General features: G+C 37.0%; 2 protein-coding genes across 2 annotated transcripts; both read right to left on the bottom strand.

The window, feature by feature from the left end:
- Nucleotides 1–212: 212 nt before the first annotated feature.
- Nucleotides 213–8,026, bottom strand: rdm1 (RAD52 motif containing 1). The gene is made up of 7 exons (XM_034057016.3): nt 7,782–8,026; nt 6,908–7,087; nt 6,523–6,648; nt 5,336–5,501; nt 5,095–5,193; nt 536–615; nt 213–438 (listed from the first exon to the last, which is right to left on the bottom strand). Exons 1-7 carry the CDS (start codon nt 7,884–7,886, stop codon nt 346–348), a joined length of 849 nt encoding a protein of 282 aa, XP_033912907.3. The 5' UTR covers nt 7,887–8,026; the 3' UTR covers nt 213–345.
- Nucleotides 8,027–11,640: 3,614 nt separating this feature from the next.
- LOC117435114 (somatotropin-1) lies at nt 11,641–15,862 on the bottom strand. The gene is made up of 5 exons (XM_034058064.3): nt 15,823–15,862; nt 15,089–15,243; nt 13,812–13,928; nt 12,831–12,992; nt 11,641–12,124 (listed from the first exon to the last, which is right to left on the bottom strand). The coding sequence occupies exons 1-5, from the start codon at nt 15,830–15,832 to the stop codon at nt 11,924–11,926; spliced, it is 645 nt and encodes a 214-aa protein (XP_033913955.1). The 5' UTR covers nt 15,833–15,862; the 3' UTR covers nt 11,641–11,923.
- Between the last annotated feature and the right edge of the window lie 4,812 nt (nt 15,863–20,674).

The following is a 20,674-nucleotide window of genomic DNA, read 5'->3' as shown; positions in this document are numbered from 1 at the left end:
AATAGAAGTTACTGTCATTAAATAATGGGACAGTTGGGTAACCTGTCTCTTCTGAATGTATGTTTATGTACTTTGACGTTCTTGGACTTTGTAAAAAAGTTGGAATACCCATCACAAAGTACATGTGTAGAAATAATAGACTGCTCCTATGGCATTGCACTGGCGGTTAGGCAAGAGAGCATTTATGTTAGCTTGGAATACATACTAGACAATTCCATTCATTTATTTTATTAAACATATTTACAGATAAACAAACAAATAAGCCACAGAAACACAACACATTCCTTAGGAAAATAACTTAGGGTTCCAGTACTGATACTAGTAGACATGTTACCGAGATCACACTCATTGTAGATGTGTTACATTAAAGCTCAACTCAGACAGAATGTCATCATCTTCTCCTCCTTGCTCAAACTGATTCCATGAAATATCATTCACCTATTATAAAATAGAGGGGAAAAAACTTTGAGAATTACTTGATACCTAAGACATTAAAACATCACTGTACTTGTCCCTTAAAAGCGATTAGTTGTACCTGTATCAAGCTTCCTAATTCTTCATCAGGTACAATCTTATCTGGATCGAACCTGCATTCAACAGCTACCTTTCCATTACCTTAAAAGACAGATACAATGTATTTAGCAGTGGAGGATCCTTTGAGGAGGCAAAGGAGGCAGTGCCTCTTCAAAACTTGCAGTGCCTCTTTCATAATGGACCACCATCACAAAGTGCTTTACAGAGGTAGGCTGTGAACTATGCATTATATGCAGAGTTACTTACAATAGGACACTGAATTAACATCTCATCCGCAGGATGGAGCACAAGGAGGTTAAGTGACTTGCACAGTGAGTCAGTCAGTGGCAGAGGTGGGATTTGAACCCAATTTGAATTTGGTTTTATGCCCTGGACTTTAACCACTGGACCACATTGCCTCCTTATCGACTTAATATATTAGGGCTGATGCAATTGATAGATTAAATAGAGATTGTTTAAAAAAAAAAAAAAGAGGTATGTACCACACATACCCGAACTGAGACAGGAAGGGAAGGGATATTTTAATTATTAAAAAGGTATCTATGGCTGTTGGAAAACATGGAAAGATGAATTAATGCAATGTAAGATACAAGTATTTACAGTTTTATAGACTCTTAGTTTTGCAGAAAGTGTCAGAGAAGGTATAAGAAATTGATAAGTGCAAGATTGCATGAAATAGTACAGACGGCAGAAATCGGCCGAACCCACAAGTCTGTGCATACAGCCAACAGCGGCGGTTTAGCAGCTGAAGCAACCACAATCACCCAGCAGTTTTGGAGGGACCGATACGCCCAAGATAGCACAGTTAATGCATAGTGTGAGATCACAAAAGAACACACCAAGATAGCACAGTTTATGTGTAGTGTGAGAACACCAAGAACGAGTACAAAACATAAACCCAATCAAGCTAGAACCAGTTTACTTTCTGCAATAGCAGCCTTTAGGTCACTTTAGCACATAACACGTCATTTTCTCTGTACAAGACCCTCACAGGTATAGCCCACAGGGTGTTGTCCCGTGGTGATTGGACCTACAAAGGAACAGAGGAGGGGAAAAACCCAGGTGCAAATGGATATTAAAGAGCTTGTTTCTGTATGTATCTTGGAATCTGCTTGCTCTGCACTTGGAAAAAGGGTTCCCTGCATATATTGAATAAACAAAACTAAAGAAAATGACTCATTGACTCAAGTGTGCATTTATTTGCATCTAGGTCACATCAAGAGGGGACGACATTCAGAGGGGACGATGAAGGCACCAATTCCTCAAATAGAGGTAATTATGTGGAATTACTTTCTCTGATACTTTCTACGACAGTGATTGTTAAGCCACAGTATTCTTGGGTACCTCTAGCAAGATTCATAACGACTTAATCTCTTCAGTGTCTCAGGTTTTGCTAGATGGACTAAAGGAGAAGTACAGGAAGCCTTGTGCGTAGCTGTAATGGTGAACGCAGCTCAGCTGTCTTGTGTTTTCAGGAATGTGACTGACAGTGGCCAGAATGAACGGTTGTTCTGTGAAAATGTGTTACATTTACTAAAAAAAAAAAAAATAATAATAATAAAAATAATAATAATAAAAGGCTTTTAAAAAAGCCTAAATTCCCATTGGGCTTTTTTTTAGATTCTATTGATTTAGAAATATTACTGAGCAGGACAGCCACTATAAGATTGTTTAGATTAAAAGATCAAACATTTTAAAATAGAATGCCAGCCCCTATGACTGTTTAGTCCCCATTCAACCAAAGTTAATCAAAGCCAGCACTGTTGACATGAGTGGATTACAGGAGATGTAGTTTTCCTCTGCGTTTCTGTAGCGTGTACCAGCTAAACTACTATTCCCAGAAGACACTGCGCACCTGTATGCTTGTTGCATTGTGACAACGGTAGCGTCAGTGAAGCGAGATATTTTCAAAGTTTCATATTATGATACTACTTCCTTTCTCTGGAACAAATATAGTTGTTTTTTTTTCTCCGTTTGTTTGTTGGAAGTCGTATTTATATTATTTTAGCTCTTCCCCAGCAGTATTTGTTCACTCTCTTTTTGCCTGTACGGTTTAGAATTATTTTGGAGGTCATTTATTTGAGCTTAGCAAATTAAGTCGATAGGATGTGCTTGATTATTTTTTCTGCCTTTCTCCTGCCTAAACAACTTTGTTTAGAAAATATTGTATGCAAAGTATTTCAGCGAGTTGATAAATACTATATATTTATGTTGTATACAGTACCATTTTTTAAAAACATACGCTGGCAGTGTGCAACAGTTAAGTATATTAGAATAAGCTATGATGAGCTACTGTTTTCTTTTCTCTTTTGGCTAGTGGAGAAAATGCATTTAACAGCCGAATTGTGGCAAAACCAGTTTAGACTGCACTTGTAGATCTCTTGAGTTACTCTGATGCACTGGACTTACCTGACCTAAGCACCACATTACTGGATCATCAGCTGATGCACTATCCTTGCACTACTAAAATGCAGGGCTGTGCAATTCTTATCGCTCATGACAACACAATGTGTGTGAAGGACGAGAAGTTTTAACATTTTACTTTGCCCGTCGGACAAGTACTTTTTTTCTTCAATTGTCACAACTTTCTGTTGCTAGAAAAACTGCAGTAGATTTCTAGGGAGCCGCGCAAGGTCCTGAAAACTCTAAACTGCAGAAGTCTCGCACGTACAAATGAAAATAAATCAATAAAACTGTGTAACTCAAACTCAAAGCAAAAAATATAGAGTACACAAATACACATATCCTTTAATTTCACAAACCGTCAGTCACACACAGTAACAAACGTATTTAAAATGGATGCAACAATACTATTATATTACCTTTGTCTACAGTAAAGTTTGACCACCAGCTCTAGGAAGAACAGCCTATTTAACAATTACAAAAACCTTTAAACTATGTTATATGTAACGGTTTAGCAATTTTATTTATTTTTTAAAAAGCTACTTAATCGGACGGTTGGCAGTAGGTTTGTAAAGCTATAGATTGACTTCATGAAACCAATCACTTAACCCATTCTACCTGTTTAGCATAACGTGACTTTCAGTTTGTGCATCAGGACAAATATCCACCGAAAGGTATACTGTGTTATACCTATCTAAACATTTGAGAATCTGAACATTAATAAGAGAATTACATTTTCACTCTGTGGTGAAACACACCATATGCTTACCTACTATTGAATGTAAAAAACTTAGTTTAGAGGGCTCCCGAGTGGTGCATCCAGTAAAAGCACTCGCTAGAGTGCAGGATGCGCTCTATAGTCTGGACGTCACGAGTTCGAGTCCAGACTATTCCACAGCCGACCATGGACGGGAGCTTCCAGGGGGCGGCGCTCAATTGGCCGAGCGTCGCCCGGGGGGAGGGAGGGTTAGGTCGGCCAGGGTGTCCTCGGCTCACCGCGCACCAGCGACCCCTGTAGTCTGGCCGGGCGCCTGCAGGCTTGCCTGTAAGCTGCCCAGAGCTGCTTTGTCCTCCAACGCTGTAGCTCTGAGGCGGCTGCACGGTGAGTTCGCAGTGTGTAAAGAAGCGGGCGGCTGACGGCACACGCTTCGGAGGACAGCGTGTGTTCATCTTCGCCCCTCCCGAGTCAGCGCAGGGGTGGTAGCGGTGAGCTGAGCCTAAAAATAATTGGGCATTTCAAATTGGGGAGAAAATAATAAAAACTAATTGGCAACGACTAAATTAAAAAAAAAAAAAAACTTAGTTTAGAATTTGAATACATTTTTTTCTTTAGAATTTTCTTAGTTTGCAGTTATTTTTGTTTTGCCATGTGTCATGCACAAAAATTAGATGGGCTCAGTTTTGTTAAGTGTTTGGACTGAATTACATTTTCTTTATTTGATTTCATGAAGCAAAAAATATTATTAATCACTAAATGATTGTGTTCATTGTTTTAATAAAAGCAAAATCCTACATTTCTATTTTTTTGTCCATGTATTGTGCAACAGCGAAAGGGCAAGTAGATTTTTCTACCATTTAGTCCCTTGGACAAGAAGCTTTTTTTTTCAAAAATTGCACACCCCTGAATGGGTCATTGCAGATATAACTTGTTGTAATTCTAATTTGTTGCATCATAGCTCATATTTTATTTTAGTAGTATTATTTGCACTTACTTTAAACAATACTGTATTTAAATATTAATCTTGCATTGTAACCCTGTACAGTACTGCCCTGTAACACCTGTATGTCACCTTGGATAAAGGTGTCTGCCAAATTAAGATGAAGAAGAAGACAAAGACAAAGAAGGTGTTGTCAGTCAGAATACAATAAGATTCTACTACTGCTAGGGTCTTAAGGGGACACCAAGTCCTCTGCCTCCCTGTTTTCTGTGGCCGCCACTGGTATTTAGGCAAGGTACTGTAGAAATTCCCCCTAAACAACATTGCAAGTGTCAGTACATGACAATGCCCTACATTCACACAAACACCCTTATTGTAACAAATGTCTATGCCAAAGATTTTGTATTGTGTGGCTTTCATATGGTCTAAAAACTGGTCGTTCTTTGAAAGACCAGACCATGCCAGGTGATAAAAGTAAATAAAAATAAGCCTAACTCACCCAATACAACGAAGAGCACTTTCTGAAAAGCATCCGACATAGCTCGCTCTTTTGCCAATTTCTGAACTTGTCCTCTTTTCATTAAGCGTGCCAATGGATCTTAAAAGAAAATTAACCATTTTGAAGTGAAGGCAAACTTTAGAGAAAAAATAAAATAAAAATGAACGTATTTGCTATGATGTCAAGCACATCAATCTAAAATGAACAAAACCTCAATTTAAAATTATTTATGAAAGTATACCTGTGTCATTTTCAAAGAGCTCTTCAGCTACCCCGACTCCTCTGCAGCAGACTCCATAGTTAGGGAATATTAATTCAATTACACAACCATATTTCAGATTGTGTGTCTGTGTTCCCAGTGCCGGATCCTTGTTTTCCTGCTCGTCCGTTTGGGAAATATCTTTAAGCTAAGAAAAATAAAACATGCTTTGATATTAAAGTGTGCAATGTTCACAACACTACAGCATTAACCACCTGATGTCCTGGTTCATTAATCAAGCACTCCTCCTGACACATTATACATGTTCTCTGCAGCAGCTTGGGTAACATTAAACATGTGGTGCCTGTTTCCCAAAACAACATTTCTTTCCCATGATAGGGGTTCATACATCGACCAGACAAAGAAAGAGAATACAAGTTAGACAATCCCCTAAATCTGTCATGTATCTAAATGTATGTGATCCACTAGACCTGTATAAGCTGTGTGAGTGAGTGCTACACGCTATGGGAAAGCAGAAGGATACCTGTGGCTTTACAAGATATTATATTCTTTCGAATTGCTAGTCCCCCAATGTAGTGGCTGCATTGACCAATGGAACAACCATCAATACAGTCTCCAGGAATGGTTTGCCGCCACCACCAACACTGTAAAAGCACCATTTCTGTAGCAAGCCAGTCATGAGGGGGTGAGCCAGCACAGGCATGCATTGCATACTGGAATAAGCAGCAGCTATGCTAAAGTGCTGGACTAGGAACACCTGTTTCCTCTCAGACAATGTGACAGGAACTTTGCGTGGTGGCAAGTCATCATGTTGTGGGTACAATTACGGTATCAATGTATTTAACATTAAACAATCTTTTATTTATTATACGATTAGCTTTATAATATTTAAAAAAAGATGTGATACTTGACTGTTTATGATTTTTACATTAGCATTGCATTTTTGGTTTGGATACTCTCTCTTGTGTGGTTTGAGTTTGTTCTTTTATGTATAACATTTGTATTTATTTGTGTTATTTATTTTTGGAAGTTGTTTTGTAAATAATAAAGTTAATGAAAATATTACTGTGTGGCTAAAATGGATCTTATCACAAAAAGTAATTACACAATACTCACATTTAAACTGCAGTAATTTAACCTTTTAAATAATGATAAAATCTGCAGTTTTTGTGTGTTAATTAAAAAGAAATAAAAGGTTATTGGCTTACAGTGACTATTCGATTGGACCAGCCATTGAAACCCAGATAGTAGTTGGCTAACTCCTGGCATTTGGCACTTTTAAGATATGTAAATCTTTGCTGAAATGTAGTATTCTGCTTGGTACAAAGTCGAACCTGCAAATACAAAAAAAGGATAAGGATATTAACCCCTAGACAAATTACAGCTTGCCACACATTTGAGAATGTTGCAGAACTGCTACTGTGGGTTTGTAATGGTGCAGGACCGCCATCTACTGGCGAGATACAAATCTGCATTTTCAGTCTCTGTGGTTCCAATTTACTCAATCTAAAATCTCACCGTTTTACAATCTCACATTGAATTAATGTTTGCCTCCATTCAGGTCCCTTTGTTTCCAAGTTTGTTGTGACTCACCTTCAGAGGAGACTCCTGAAATATACCTTTTCCATTTGTAGTCACCTGTGCTTTGCTGGCTTGGGCAGCGGAGTAAAATTTCACAATGGCATAGTAACCAGGTTCAGCAACAGCTGCATTCCGACAAACCCGCACTGAATACAGGGCACCATATTTAGAAAACACCTCATCCAAAGAATTCTGTTGCAAAAAATGAATTACATTTCAATCACACAATTTAATTGTAATCATGTATTATATATATATATATATATATATATATATATATATATATATATATATATATATATATATATATATATATTATAACGTGGGTTAACACATACAAAGGTTTGTATAGCCTTCCTTGGAATGACCAGTAAGTAGAAAATCTACTGGCTGCAGTTTTTGGGGGGTTTCTTTCTAGTTCTACTGCCAGAGTTTGACACCCCAAAAAGACTGCTAATGACAAAGAATAATTTATATTGTATTGGCCTTACGTTTGACCACAAAAAAAAAGAACACTAGTACTGGTCAGACATTTTGAAGAAAAGGCAAACTTTAGAAGAGAAAAAACATATTAAAAAATATATATAGATAGATACATAATTTATTTCCTATGATGATACGCACATCAATCTAAAATTAATACAATCTCTATTTAAAATTCCCTTCAGAACGGCGTTCGTCTATGCATACAGTAACTAACATCTGCTATTTGAATGTCTTGGTGCATGCAAGTAATGACTACATTATTAGCGAGTACTGTCCGGACAGCACTCGGTAAGACATAGCAGAGCTTTACTCAAACATAAAGGAACCTTACTATGTTTAATCTAGAAGCTTACTATTTACAAACACTTGTATTACTTTTGGATACTGTATTTTCACTTACGTAAATTTCCGCTTCTGAAAATTTAGGCAGAATGTTCCAAACAAACAACGTTTTATTGTTTTCCACGGGAACTTTGAACTCAATTAGGTCTGCTTCGATATCCATATTCTTCAGTAACAAAAAAATAAGTTTTAATTTGGAATAATACAAAACTATAACTGTATTTTCGCTATCCAGCCGCACAAACCCTCCATAGCATTACGACAGTAACCTGAATTTGGCGCCATTACATTACGTCACAAGCAGCTGCCACAGCATGGCCTTTAGCACCACTTTTTTTTTTTTTAAAGCCATGTGCAACTTTTCTGCTGTCTCTATTGTAATTTAGAATTGATCAACAATGGTGCAAATACACTGTCATTTTTAACACTTGGGCGATAATTTAAAACAGCTACCTCAGAATACGAACTCTTGAGAAGAGTCAGTGCCGAATTCAGAGTGCCACAATGATGTAGGAATTGAATAAACTACGTGGTAGGTTGCTGAAATACTTGTGTATTGCCTAAAGTAAATACATAAATAAATACATAAATAAATAAATGCAGATTTTTACACTTTGTTAATTTTACCAACATGTAAACTTTTGGTACTACCTGCAGCTCTAAAAACATATATCACTTTTTTCAGTATCAACCTTATTAAATATGCCATAATTATGTCTGAAATTGCATGTACACAGTTAAATAAAGATTTATTTATTTATTTTTGTTATTTATTGTACATTAAACCAGGAAGTCTATAATAACCAAACAAAGCGCACTGACCACAGTAGGCAACAGCACCAGCTATTATGCTGATTCATTTGTCTATTAAACCAGGTACCCTGTACAAGGACAATCCACTGCATCAACCAGATTTAATGGCAAGGCAGTGCCTAACCTACTATTAATCCTGTGCCGTGTTCTCAAGATAGTTATGTGTAATTTGGTGGGGATTGAACCTTTCTTTAATGGAAGTAATGGGACTGTCATTTTTGGATGGCTCATTACCAGGTGGTAATAGGTAGGTGATCATTCAAGGACAACTCACCTAAAGGCTACTCAAGTTTCACTCAGAAACACATGGCCTAATTAACAACGCGAGGGTTCAAAACCTACAGAAATCTGATATGAGGAACACAATCAGAGAAATGCATTTGCAAATGCTGTATTACTGCTTGATCTGACTGCATGTGACAGAAACATACTGCAGAGACTTTGTGATACATTCTTAGGTAGTGGCCTGTTTCAAGTCCAGCCTAACAGGAGATTCAGTTTCCTTTGATGCTGACAGGACTGTTGCCAAAGACTGCTCAGCCCTTTAGACGCATTTGGTGTCAAACTGATGTCCTGTTTATAAATAGAAAGTCTTGAGCTATAGCCAAGCAGATTGTATCCCTGCACTCTGCAGCTCTGACATCTTATTTAAGACTTGTTTAGATAGCTGGTGTATTTTCGAAATATAATGTTCTTTTTCTTTTAACTGTTGTATTCCTAAACCAGAGATTACAAACTGAGATTGCTTTATGTGGAATTTCCAGGACCCTAAAAGTGTGTAATAAAAAGATGTATAAACCTTGTAGGATAGGATATCTGGCAACTGGATGTACAGAGAGCTGTTTAAAGAAACATACACCAAAGCTTGTCAATGTCTTATCAGGCCCCCAGACTCAAGCTGGCCTCCATGAATCAGTAGTTTGCCAACGTCTAATGTCGAGTTCCTGGGTGTAAAGAGGCATGGATTGGCTTGGCAGTGCGATCAGATGATGTTTAATTCCCCATGAGCTGCTGTGTTGAGTTGGGAACATTATATATTCATAGTCATTAGGTAAACACCCTTCTTTAGAATACAATTGAACATTAATATGGCTCAGTGCATTTTCATAAACAAATCTGTTGGCACTATTTGAAGAGTCTGTATTAGTAGTAGTAGTAGTAGTGTATTAGATAAGAACATAAGAACATAAGAAAGTTTACAAAATAGAGGAGGCCATTCAGCCCATCTTGCTCGTTTGGTTGTAGCTTATTGATCCCAGAATCTCATCAAGCAGCTTCTTGAAGGATCCCAGGGTTTCAGCTTCAACAACATTACTGGGGAGTTGGTTCCAGACCCTCACAATTCTCTGTGTAAAAATGTGCCCCCTATTTTCTGTTCTGAATGCCCCTTTATCTAATCTCCATTTGCGACCCCTGGTCCTTGTTTCTTTTTTCAGGTCAAAGAAATCCCCTGGGTCGACACTGTCTATACCTTTTAGGATTTTGAATGTTTGAATCAGATCGTCGCGTAGTCTTCTTTGTTCAAGACTGAATAGATTCAATTCTTTTAGCCTGTCTGCATACGACATGCCTTTTGAACCGGGGATAATTCTGGTTGCTCTTCTTTGCACTCTTCCAGACTTGTCCCAGCTTGGATTTTCATACAGGTTGAAATGGTATTAACCCAGGGGGTCACACAACAAGAGAAAATGTCTCAATGTTTTAATTTGGCATTACAGAAGCAGTTCTTTAATTACTAATTTGAATGATTTATTTAGTCAGGATGCTCTTATTATAATTGTATTTTTTGGCAGTATGCTATTGTTATACTAGTGGGGTCTAGTGTATTTAAATAGTATCCTGTGTTTGTATTGTCGATTTATGCATCGGTTGTGATTTGTGTTGAAAACTCCAAGCACTCCCTCCTCAGAATCTCTTAAACTGTAATATTTTTGTCTTGGGAAGGAGCCGTGCTATAAAATCCCAGAGCGGGAGGATTCGCACAGCCTGATTCACTAGTTGAGGTAGGGAGAGATTCTGCTAAAATGTGCTACCGTTGGAGTGCACTACACAATGGGCCTTAGTCACAGGGACAGGCCCTGTAGGGCTGACTACAACCGCCTGTATTATTATTACTATTTGTTTCATTTAAACTGACTGAGTGCATTATTTCCCGGCGCCGAATAAAGCAAGCCTTTGATCTCCATCCACCCTCTGACAATCTGCGACTCACGCAGCGACCTGCCTGGGGTAAGCCAGGGAGTAAGCTGACCGAGATGGAGGTAACACTATTTTCGAACATGTAATGCAGGGGGGTCAAACTCAATTCCTGGAGGGCCGCAGTGTCTTCTGGCTTTCGTTCTACCCGAGCTCTCAATTACTTAATAGGTCTAATTATTTGATTAACTGGACACATTTAACACTTCTCTTTAGGCCTCAAAATGTTTCACAGGTCGTGTACCTTGAATCAAGTGCATTTTTAAAACCATCCACTGTAAAAGACCTTGAAAATATTAAATATGTCAAATTCAACAAATAATTCAATCAATTATGTTAATTGAGAGCTTAAGTTGGAATGAAAACCAGAAGACCCTGAAGCCCTCGAGGACTGGAGTTTGACATCCCTGATTTAATGGGAGTGTCAGTATTAACAATAAGGAAGACAAAAGAAGAATTCGAGAGCAAGAAGGCAAGAGGTACTGTAACACTAATGCATTAAATTGATGCTTTTAAAAAGTGCCAAATAACAAACACTAAACAACTGGGTGCAATTATTTAATGTAAATACTGCAAAAATGCAGACAATGGCTGCCTGTCATTTATTTTTTAAATTAGCCGTGGTGCATTTGAAAGTCTAAAAATTGTTTAATGGTAACTGGTACCAGCCCAGATTTTACTCCAGTGAGTATCGTGAGTCTAAATTCTGAAGTACGAAAGCACTGTAATTTGTGGTTCAATTCTTCATTAGGTTAATTGGTGGCTGTAACAATATGATCCAAACAAATATCACATTTTTTAATTCTTTAAAGTTTCAAGGTTGATTTTTCTCAAAACAGCATCGACGTAAGTTAAGATTACTGTACCTTGCCCCGACTTTTTTAAATGATTTGAGCCATTTTTACAGATTACACTACACATGACATACTTTATTGAAATATGAAGAGTCATACATTTGCATATTATAATTCAACAAACCATATGACTATGAAATATCTCAAAAACAATTCACAGTACTCAACACGCTTTTTTAAATAATGCTATATACACGTAAATCAAAAAAACAAACAACAGTTTTGATTGCAAGATTGAGACAAAAGGAAAGAGCATGACTACTACAACTTCCCATTGCTATGCCTTTATTTTAATAATATAAGAGTAAGACAGTTGTTAACTCATGCCTGCTCTTTTCTACAGAGTACAGTTGCTCTCCACAAAACGTCTGCATTTCATCACTTTCAGGTACGTCTCTACTTTGTGCATATCTTTCTTAAAACAGCTTAAAAGCCCATAATTTTTAAACAAACCATCATCGTTTCTTAGGTTGACATCAAACTTATCATAAGTGAGCTTCAGCAAAGTAGAACTTCCGAAACCGCCTTCCCCCAGATCCTGAAAAAATAAAAATAAAAATAATTGTGACTTTCCCACATAGATTAAAGTAATTATATTTTTCTTTGCATCATGCCAACATGTCTGTTGTGATTCTGAACTAAGGAACTATATTACCATGAGCCATCACTTGAGTGGTACTACAGTGTTAACAATTGAATATTGTAACATGCAGGTGGTAACACAATGGTATATGAACAATGCATGCGAGTGCTTAAAAAATAAAATGTGTGCAATTTAAGTTTTGTATTTTTTAAACATTGGAGTTCTATTATTATTTATTTCTTAGCAGACACCCTTATCCAGGGTACAATTGTTTACAATTGTTACAAGATTTCACATTATTTTTATATACAATTACATTATTTTTTTACACAATTACCCATTTATACAGTTGAGTTTGAACCCACGACCCTACAGTCAAGAGTCCAGAGCCCTAACCACTACTCCACACTGCCCCAACAACAAACACATTTCTTAAGATAACAATATAATAAAAAAAACTTAAGAGGAAAAATAATATATGAAACCGCTTGACCTTAATAAATAACCCACACTTTATCACAACTGCACAGTGGAAAATAGGGCCCATGGTGCAATTTGTTGCCATTGCTGGTAATGCTGATATTCTGATAATAACCCAATTTCAGTCTTGAATTATATCAGTGTGGGTGACTAGCACAGTACTTTCGGTTTGCTTGCTTACCCTCATGAGAGCCACAATGCCTTCCTCCAGATCTTTCAGTTTCTCAAACACTCGGTCGGAGGTGCTGAACACCAGGCTATTGGTGAAAACACGGCTCAGGGACTGCAGGGGACTAATCCAGGACTGGATGAGAGCCAGGGAAAACTGAAGCAGCTCCACGTCCTAAAGAAAAATAAAAAATAAATGGATGGATCAATAGTCTTCAGTTTCCATGTCTTTAATGGTTTGGTAAGCATTGCCTTGATCTTATCAATCTCCAAAAGTTTAATTGTAGTCTATACACATCTAAAGTGATTACACCTGGGAAAGATCAGGAGAGATGATTTTGTTATGGTATACGGTGGGAGGGGGTGTTTAGAACTGCGATGTGTTATCTGTGCAGACCAGTTCATTCTTTATAGTGCCTTGGTGAATAAGAGCTATGCCCCTTTATTTGATGCAGAAATTAAAAACACAATTAAAAGCGTTTTTAGATATCTTAACCTATTTTGTTGTATTTGTTTGTTGTATTACTTTTTTTTTGCATGAATTCAGGCAATGGCAATAGTTTTACTGTGCTATAGATCATCTGCTTCATCCTGATACCTGTGTTTTAGGTCATGTCTCATGTGGTCTGACTGCAGCTAAACTATTGGAGTGAGTTTAATTTATAGCAAAGGAAATGATTAGGAACTCAAAAGCTGCAGCAATCTGTATGGTCATATTTGAAGTAAACCAAGAGATCTTCAACACAATGCTAAGAAAGAAGAGGCAACAAAATGGAAAACCTTGGTTAGCACTGTTTTAATTCTTCACACTCAAATAAATAATGAAAGGGACAATATTGCACACCACAGGCATCTACATGGATTTGTACAGTTATCTCTAGGGTGTGTGTATGGCAGAGTGGCTGAGCTTGCACCACATGGTTTCAGTGTGATTAAAGGACTACAATGGCTTGTTTCTATCTGAATTTAGATACATCGAGGACAGATGACTCACTGATCGCTGTTGGGCCTCATCTTTGCCAGTGGGAGCAGGGATGGTCTCAGAGTAGCAGAATGCTGACGGGGAGTTTTTGCTGGAGTGACGTTGCTCATCTGGAACATAGGTACGCTCCTTTATGAAAACAAATGAATAAGAAACTATTAAAAAAAATAGCAAACATTTATTTATAAGAAAAGGGAACTTCAAATATTATAGGAATCAATAGCTCCAGTATGCCTATGTACAGGGTGATTAGAAAGTAAGTTTACCACATCAACGTACCATATATCATATGTAGTGTTCCGCGTTTATTCCGAACTGAACATCGTTTTTTACTGATTTATATTGTCCCTGTACTATTTTCTAGGAAATGCACAATATTTTGATTAAAATGCTGTTTTATTTTGAATCCTAGGATACAGCAGGTACATTTAGACGTCGGAGGATCAAATAATGTTCAAACGTGGTTAAAAAATGTCACTTTTTTAATTTGTCAGTTTTTCATTAAGTATATGGAAAACTACCTAGCGGTGTGTAATTCAATATGGTAACGTGACACTTTTCAGCAGGTTTCATTTGACTTAGTTAATTCTGTAGGTGATGCTAAACTTTTGGCCATAGCTGTATACTCGTCCCTTGAAAACCACTCTAATACATAATGACATACAACACCATTTGGAAAAAGGCAACACATTTTTTATGTTTTGATCAAACTGAGTTAAAGAAGCACCTACCTACTGCATACCCAGATCACTGCCAATGGGATATTTTGACAGGTGGAGGAGGATACCTCTGTCCCTAATGCTACAATGAATTTTGGGGGATGTAAACAAGCCAGTATGCCAATGTTCTAGTGAAACAGAGAGCTCAGGATATCATACAAAGAGACGCCAGTAGTTTTTATCTTGTTTGTGATTTGGGGACATTGCAGCTATCAGTTGAATTTGAAACAGCACCCATAGAATTAGTGGCAGATTGTAAATTCACGTTCATAAATATTTTCAACAGATTTATAGTCGGTCCTAATTCTAAAGACTCGGCTCAACAAGCTGAAGTCTAAAAAGCTGATGGGTGGGGGGTATTTTTATAATCTTAACAGTGGCTATGAATACAGACATTCTTAAACTATATTAATCCGGATGGTGGTCTCCATTAAGGGCTAAAAGGAGGTAAGAAATTGTTGCCTCCCTTATTAACATTACAAAATTAATCACTCACGAAAACAGGACTATGAATTCTGGATCATTAAAATCAACTAAAGTGTTTTAAAATAGCTGATTTTGTATACTTACGAAATCTTTGTAAATGTCTGCAGCAAGCTGGTGTAGGTACTGTGCTCTGAGCACAGCGTTTGTGAAAAGACTGGATAGTGGAATCATAGGGTAGGCCCCAGACTCTTTAGGGGAGACCAGCAATATAACCAGCAGCACTGGACACAGAAGCAGACCTGAAGACAGAAAATACAGACACTTTATTTCAGTTCTGGAGAAGTGACTCCCAGTTTTCATAGAAAAGATTATGAATACATTCAACCATAACTTTAAAATAAAAGATCAAATGTAAGTCAAGTAGGCAAACGTTTCTGCTAGTGCTTTTATCGGTGTACGTTTGTGTACTTCTCTGAATCGGTAAATCCAGTAGTGCAATACGTACAATAAAATACAGGTTTATTTCACACCATAAAACACTGAACTGAACAAAGAAGGATAACATTTGTAAAATGTAAACAATTCATGATACTTAATTACACCAAAGTTTTTTTTACAGAGTGCAAATTCTGCTCTGGAGCGCAAAGCTTTGAAAATTATTCTCTCATACAATTAAAGCACTATAAACTATTAGACCTTCAGCTTTACCATTTATTACACACTGATAATGCATTTATATATATGCAGTATATGCATATGCATATATATATATATATATATATATATATATATATATATATATATATATATATATATATATATATATATATACAGACTCCAAACAAACAGAAATAAGTAAATTATGATATTGGTTTTACCTGATGCCATCGTTCAGTTTTTGGTCGATTAGAGCTTTCAAGGTGTTTGTTTGACTCCTGGTAGGTTCCCCTATTTATACGTTAAGATGATATGCATAAAGTAATTTTTCGGTCGGAAAACATGTATCAGCTTCCCTTTTTTAGGATGAGTGAACAGTCTTATTACATAAAACATGATTTGCACTGAATATATTCAGCGTGCAATAGATGTTATCGTCACAAATACAAATGTTTTAACTTAATTTTGATGTAAGGGTAAAATAGTAATGATTTTCACCTGTTCGATTCTTTGATGCAATAATAATAATAATAATAATAATAATAATAATAATAATAATAATAATAAAAACTAGAACTGCCAGTCAGTTTTACAGCTCAGTACCAGTTGTAAATTTTAGCAAGCTGTAGCATTGCAGCACAAGTGTCAGCAACAGATCAGTTTTATGGAACAGTTTCATTTCATAATACTGCATTAGTTCATTATCTCACGATGCTTTATAACTTTAAACTCCATAGTAATAATGACCCTGTCTACACACTGTAAGGAGTTATAAGCTAATTTGACATTTAACATTAAGGAGAGGTCAAAGGTCACGATCAAGGTAATTTTTGAATAGAGCATATATGAGTTTGTAAATGTGTTGTATAGTAACCATAATCCTATGTGCACTGTAAGGAGTTAAAAGCTAGTTTTACATTTGACCTTAGAGAAGTCAAAGGTCACAGACAAGATGATTTTTGGATAGAGCATATATGGGTTCCTATCTGTGTTCTCTAGTAACCACTAAGCTATATACACTCTGTAAGCTAGTTTTACATTTTAACTTAAGGAGACAAAGTCATTTTTGGATAGAGCACATATGGTTTCCTATATGTGTTCCATAGTAAACATTAACCTATCTGCACTTTGTAAGGAGTTATAATCTAGTTTTACATTTGATCGAAGATTTTGAAAGGTTTTTAAAGAAATGCGACAGGTGACCATATTGGGATACTCACAAACACCATTTTTGAAAAAGTCAATTGTATTGATACAGGGATGATGCTTGTCAACTTTGGAGTTAATCAAATAAACCATTTTTCATCTGAAGCAGTTTTGAATTTAAGAACGAAACGTAGGTCTGGCCGTCATCTTGCTTTACAAAAGAACACCATTTTGCCATATTTGAATTCCATTGTCCCCAGGATGATGCCTACCAAGTTAGGAGTTAGTTGGTTAAACGATGTGCAAACAGAAGCAGTTTGGGCTCGTTTTGGCGAATTTGGTGGCAGCCATTTTGATATTTTTACAATTACAATAGGCTTCGCAAGTCAACTTGGAAGCCTAATAATAATAATAATAATACTGTTCCTACTATGTTGCCTGGCAGGCTATTCCATGCATTTATAACTCCCTGTGTAAAAAAGTGCTTCCTAACTTCCATTCTAAACATACTTTTAGTCGACTTTCATTTGTGTCGTCTTGTTCTACTCCCAGTGCTAAATTGGAAGTTGTGTCTTGGGTTAACTTTATACCATTTATGATTTTATTTCCTCTTTTCACCCCTTCTTTTTTCTAGGCTGAAGAGATTATAACCTTTCTTCATAGCTCATGTCATTAAGTCCTGGGATCAGCATAGTTGCCATTCTCTGTACCTTCTTCAGTGCAATGATGTATTTTTTGTAGTGAGGAGACCAAATTATTATTAATTATTTAGGACATACTTCCGGGTTTAACCCCACCCTCTTCTGAGTACGCTACAAGTTTGCTGACTTCGAGTAAGGAGCAATTGCTACTCTGCATTCCCCTACCCAGTGTTTATTGCTTGGAATTTAGGCATTTAATAAATGCCCTGTAAGATAACAAAATCTAAGTTACTGTGGTGGGTTGCCCTACCCCTGTGCGTATTTTGTGTTTTATGTTGTATGTGGTGTGTTATTGTTGCTGTGTATGTATTGGTGCACGGGGTATACATTGGGTTATGTAGCATGAGTGATTTAAAATGTATATGTGTATTTAGGCACGGGGATTGCACAATCACTTCACATGCAGATAAAATGTGTAGTAGTATGTGGGCACAGGGATTGCACAAATTAGTTCACGTTCCAGGATTCAAGTGAATGATTAATAAGCAATTGAGTCCCGGCACAGCTGTATATATAGAGACATGAATCACTCACTCAGGGTTGGGTGTTCAGTGTGGAGAGAACGGGAGAGAGAGTCGGGGGAAAAAATAAAAAGTAAAAACAATTGCTACTCGTGCTGGAAGCACCAGCACAATACTTGTTTGGGGGTTTGTGTTCACTGTTTTGTTTGTCTGTTTATTTTGGCCATCGTGCCATTTATTTTGGTGTCTCAGTGTTTTGTTTTGTACAGTTATTATTAAATTTGTGCATAGGCGCTTTATTCACAATACTGTGTTCTGGATTTCCTTCCGGGTCTGACGTCACCACCCAAGCCATCCTCTTCACAGTTACCCATAAAGATTAGACACTGCAAGGGTCAAACAGCAATTGATTTTAAGCACCAATTTAAGGCCGTATTCTGGTGCATTCCTTAAGTTACCTGTTTATGTTTTGAGATGAGATGTCCTGTTGACAGAGATGTCCTGTTGACACTTTAATGGCATAGTTGGGAAAAGCAATATTTATTTATCATTAATGTTTCACCCCAATATATTATCCCAAATTAACAGGGATTTGCACCCTATTCACAAGGCTTTAAAACCAAATATGATTTTCGGTATATAGTTTCACAAGACCCATATTGATGACTTCTAATAGACTATATTTCTCTTCTGTGTGGGCGCTGTGATATTCCAGAAGGTCATTGACCAAGTGTTACAGATAATGAGATCATATTCATGATCAATGTCTTGTTTTCTCGCCTTGTCCTTTGTCAAACAGCAGTAGTCTAAGGTGTCAGTGAAAATAACCGGTGCTCAATATTCAAATCAACGAAAGCTGAAATGTCAGAGCGTCATGAGAATGTATTTATGTTTTTTGCAAGTGGATCAAGAACATGCAGAAACATAACAGAATTTGATATTTAAAGGGACATCTTGGTGCCAGGAAATGCTTTATTTATGAATTATTCTATTTGCCTACCTCAGTAAATAACTTTCAGTGTGTATCTGTAGTGGGCCGCAAATCTCATTTGGGATTTTGGGTGGAAATAAATTAATAAACATATTTTGTAAATAATTGTCCAAATCCTGCTTTAAAATGCTTTTTGTATGGCGAAGTGCAGGTTTGCATCATGGCTGTGCAAAGCCTGCCTTTGCTACAGGTTCAAACAGCATTACCACACTGCTGGTCTGCTCCTGATTGAAAAGTAGCGATTGGTTGGGCAGTGGGATTGGAGGACACCCACTGACCACCAGTCCTCCTGACCTGTTGTAAGGAGTTTCACTTAAGTGGACATTCAAAATTGGGGAGAACAATAAGGGTCAAATAATCTTAGATATCAGCATGCTATACGCGGCCGATGTTTTGGTTTCGTCTGACAATGTGACCAAGATGTTGAGGACTAATCCATTTCTCTAAACTGTGATATTTTAATGATTTTTACAGCAGCAGTATTTAGATCCGCCACCGTTTCCTTCAATAGAATACATCTTGTTGGGCCAAGTGTGACAGACATCTTGTCTCAGGTATGTGCAGAGGAACAGCCTGAGGCCAAATTGGCTGCCTTTGCACAGCCACATGTTAAGTAAAATGTTTCATTTTTTGATTGTTTAATTGTTTTATTGTTTAGTAGAAAAGTGTGGAATGTGGCCAAGTGGTAATTGAATGTTTTTAGTCAATCACCCCTGGCCACACCCTATAAAAGAACAATGGAAATGTTTGTGGGAGGCTGAGTAAAGGCCTGGTTACACGGGTGACTTTTGTCGATGGCAACAAGAGAAACACATTTGTTTCCTGCGCGTTGCTTTGCAGTTTGTGGTGGTCACACGAGAGACAAGCATCTAGTCGACAAGCTGGCAACACACAGGCAACAACGTAATGCAACCAGTGGTTAAGCAGTGGTCCAGTGGTTAAAGAAAAGGGCTTGTAACCAGGAGGTCCCCGGTTCAAATCCCACCTCAGCCACTGACTCACTGTGTGACCCTGAGCAAGTCACTTAACCTCCTTGTGCTCCGCCTTTCGGGTGAGACGTAATTGTAAGTGACTCTGCAGCTGATGCATAGTTCACACACCCTAGTCTCTGTAAGTCGCCTTGGAGAAAGGCGTCTGCTAAAGAAACAAATAATAATAATGCACGTCTCGTGTTTAAGTCTCATGACATGTTTTTGTTACGAGACGTAAACATGCTGTGAAATAAGACATATAAAAATGTACTAACTACATTAACAAACCTGTAGTTCCTTCTTAATTAAATAAAAAGGTGTACATTAGCAGAATTATTTAGTTACATAGGTCTATATATTTAATATGCCAAACATAATAAATATATCGGTATTGATTATCCTAAGCAATGTTTTCAATACTGTGCTTTTAATTCTAGGCTTTCGAGAGCAAAAAGGCAGACTTTTTTTTTTTACTTTGTTTACTGTTAAAATGAAAGGTGTTATGATTGGGGGTTAATGTAGGAATGACAGGCATACACAGCAAATTAAAATAAAACATATTTTTAAAAATACGCTACACATGTATTTTATTATTGTAAGAAATGTATTCATAGTTTAAATATGTTATTGTAATTGTGGACATTAACATTCGCTTATCCACATACACACTGTATTGCATATCTATAGACTACATAGAATGACTTGGATGAAATGCAGGAATCAAAATGTACCATATACTCTGTCTGTCTGACTTTATGGTCTATCCTTATTATCATGTGACACTACTATCAAATATGATTGGC

The sequence above is a fragment of the Acipenser ruthenus genome, chromosome 28, assembly GCF_902713425.1.
Source record: "Acipenser ruthenus chromosome 28, fAciRut3.2 maternal haplotype, whole genome shotgun sequence".
Taxonomy (NCBI): domain Eukaryota; kingdom Metazoa; phylum Chordata; class Actinopteri; order Acipenseriformes; family Acipenseridae; genus Acipenser; species Acipenser ruthenus.
Note: the sequence above shows the minus strand (reverse complement) of the source record. Positions and strands in the feature narration are given on the sequence as shown.

Coding starts and splice junctions, on each gene's coding strand:
- rdm1 (XM_034057016.3), bottom strand. CDS start 7,886: ATGGATATCGAAGCAGACCTAATTGAGTTCAAAGTTCCCGTGGAAAAC. Junction 7,088..7,781: donor TTTCAGAAGCGGAAATTTAC/GTAAGTGAAAAT, acceptor TTTTTGCAACAG/AATTCTTTGGATGAGGTGTT. Junction 616..5,094: donor AGTGCTCTTCGTTGTATTGG/GTGAGTTAGGCT, acceptor CTGTCTTTTAAG/GTAATGGAAAGGTAGCTGTT.
- LOC117435114 (XM_034058064.3), bottom strand. Junction 13,929..15,088: donor CAGACATTTACAAAGATTTC/GTAAGTATACAA, acceptor GTTTTCATAAAG/GAGCGTACCTATGTTCCAGA. Junction 12,125..12,830: donor GCATTGTGGCTCTCATGAGG/GTAAGCAAGCAA, acceptor TTATTTTTTCAG/GATCTGGGGGAAGGCGGTTT.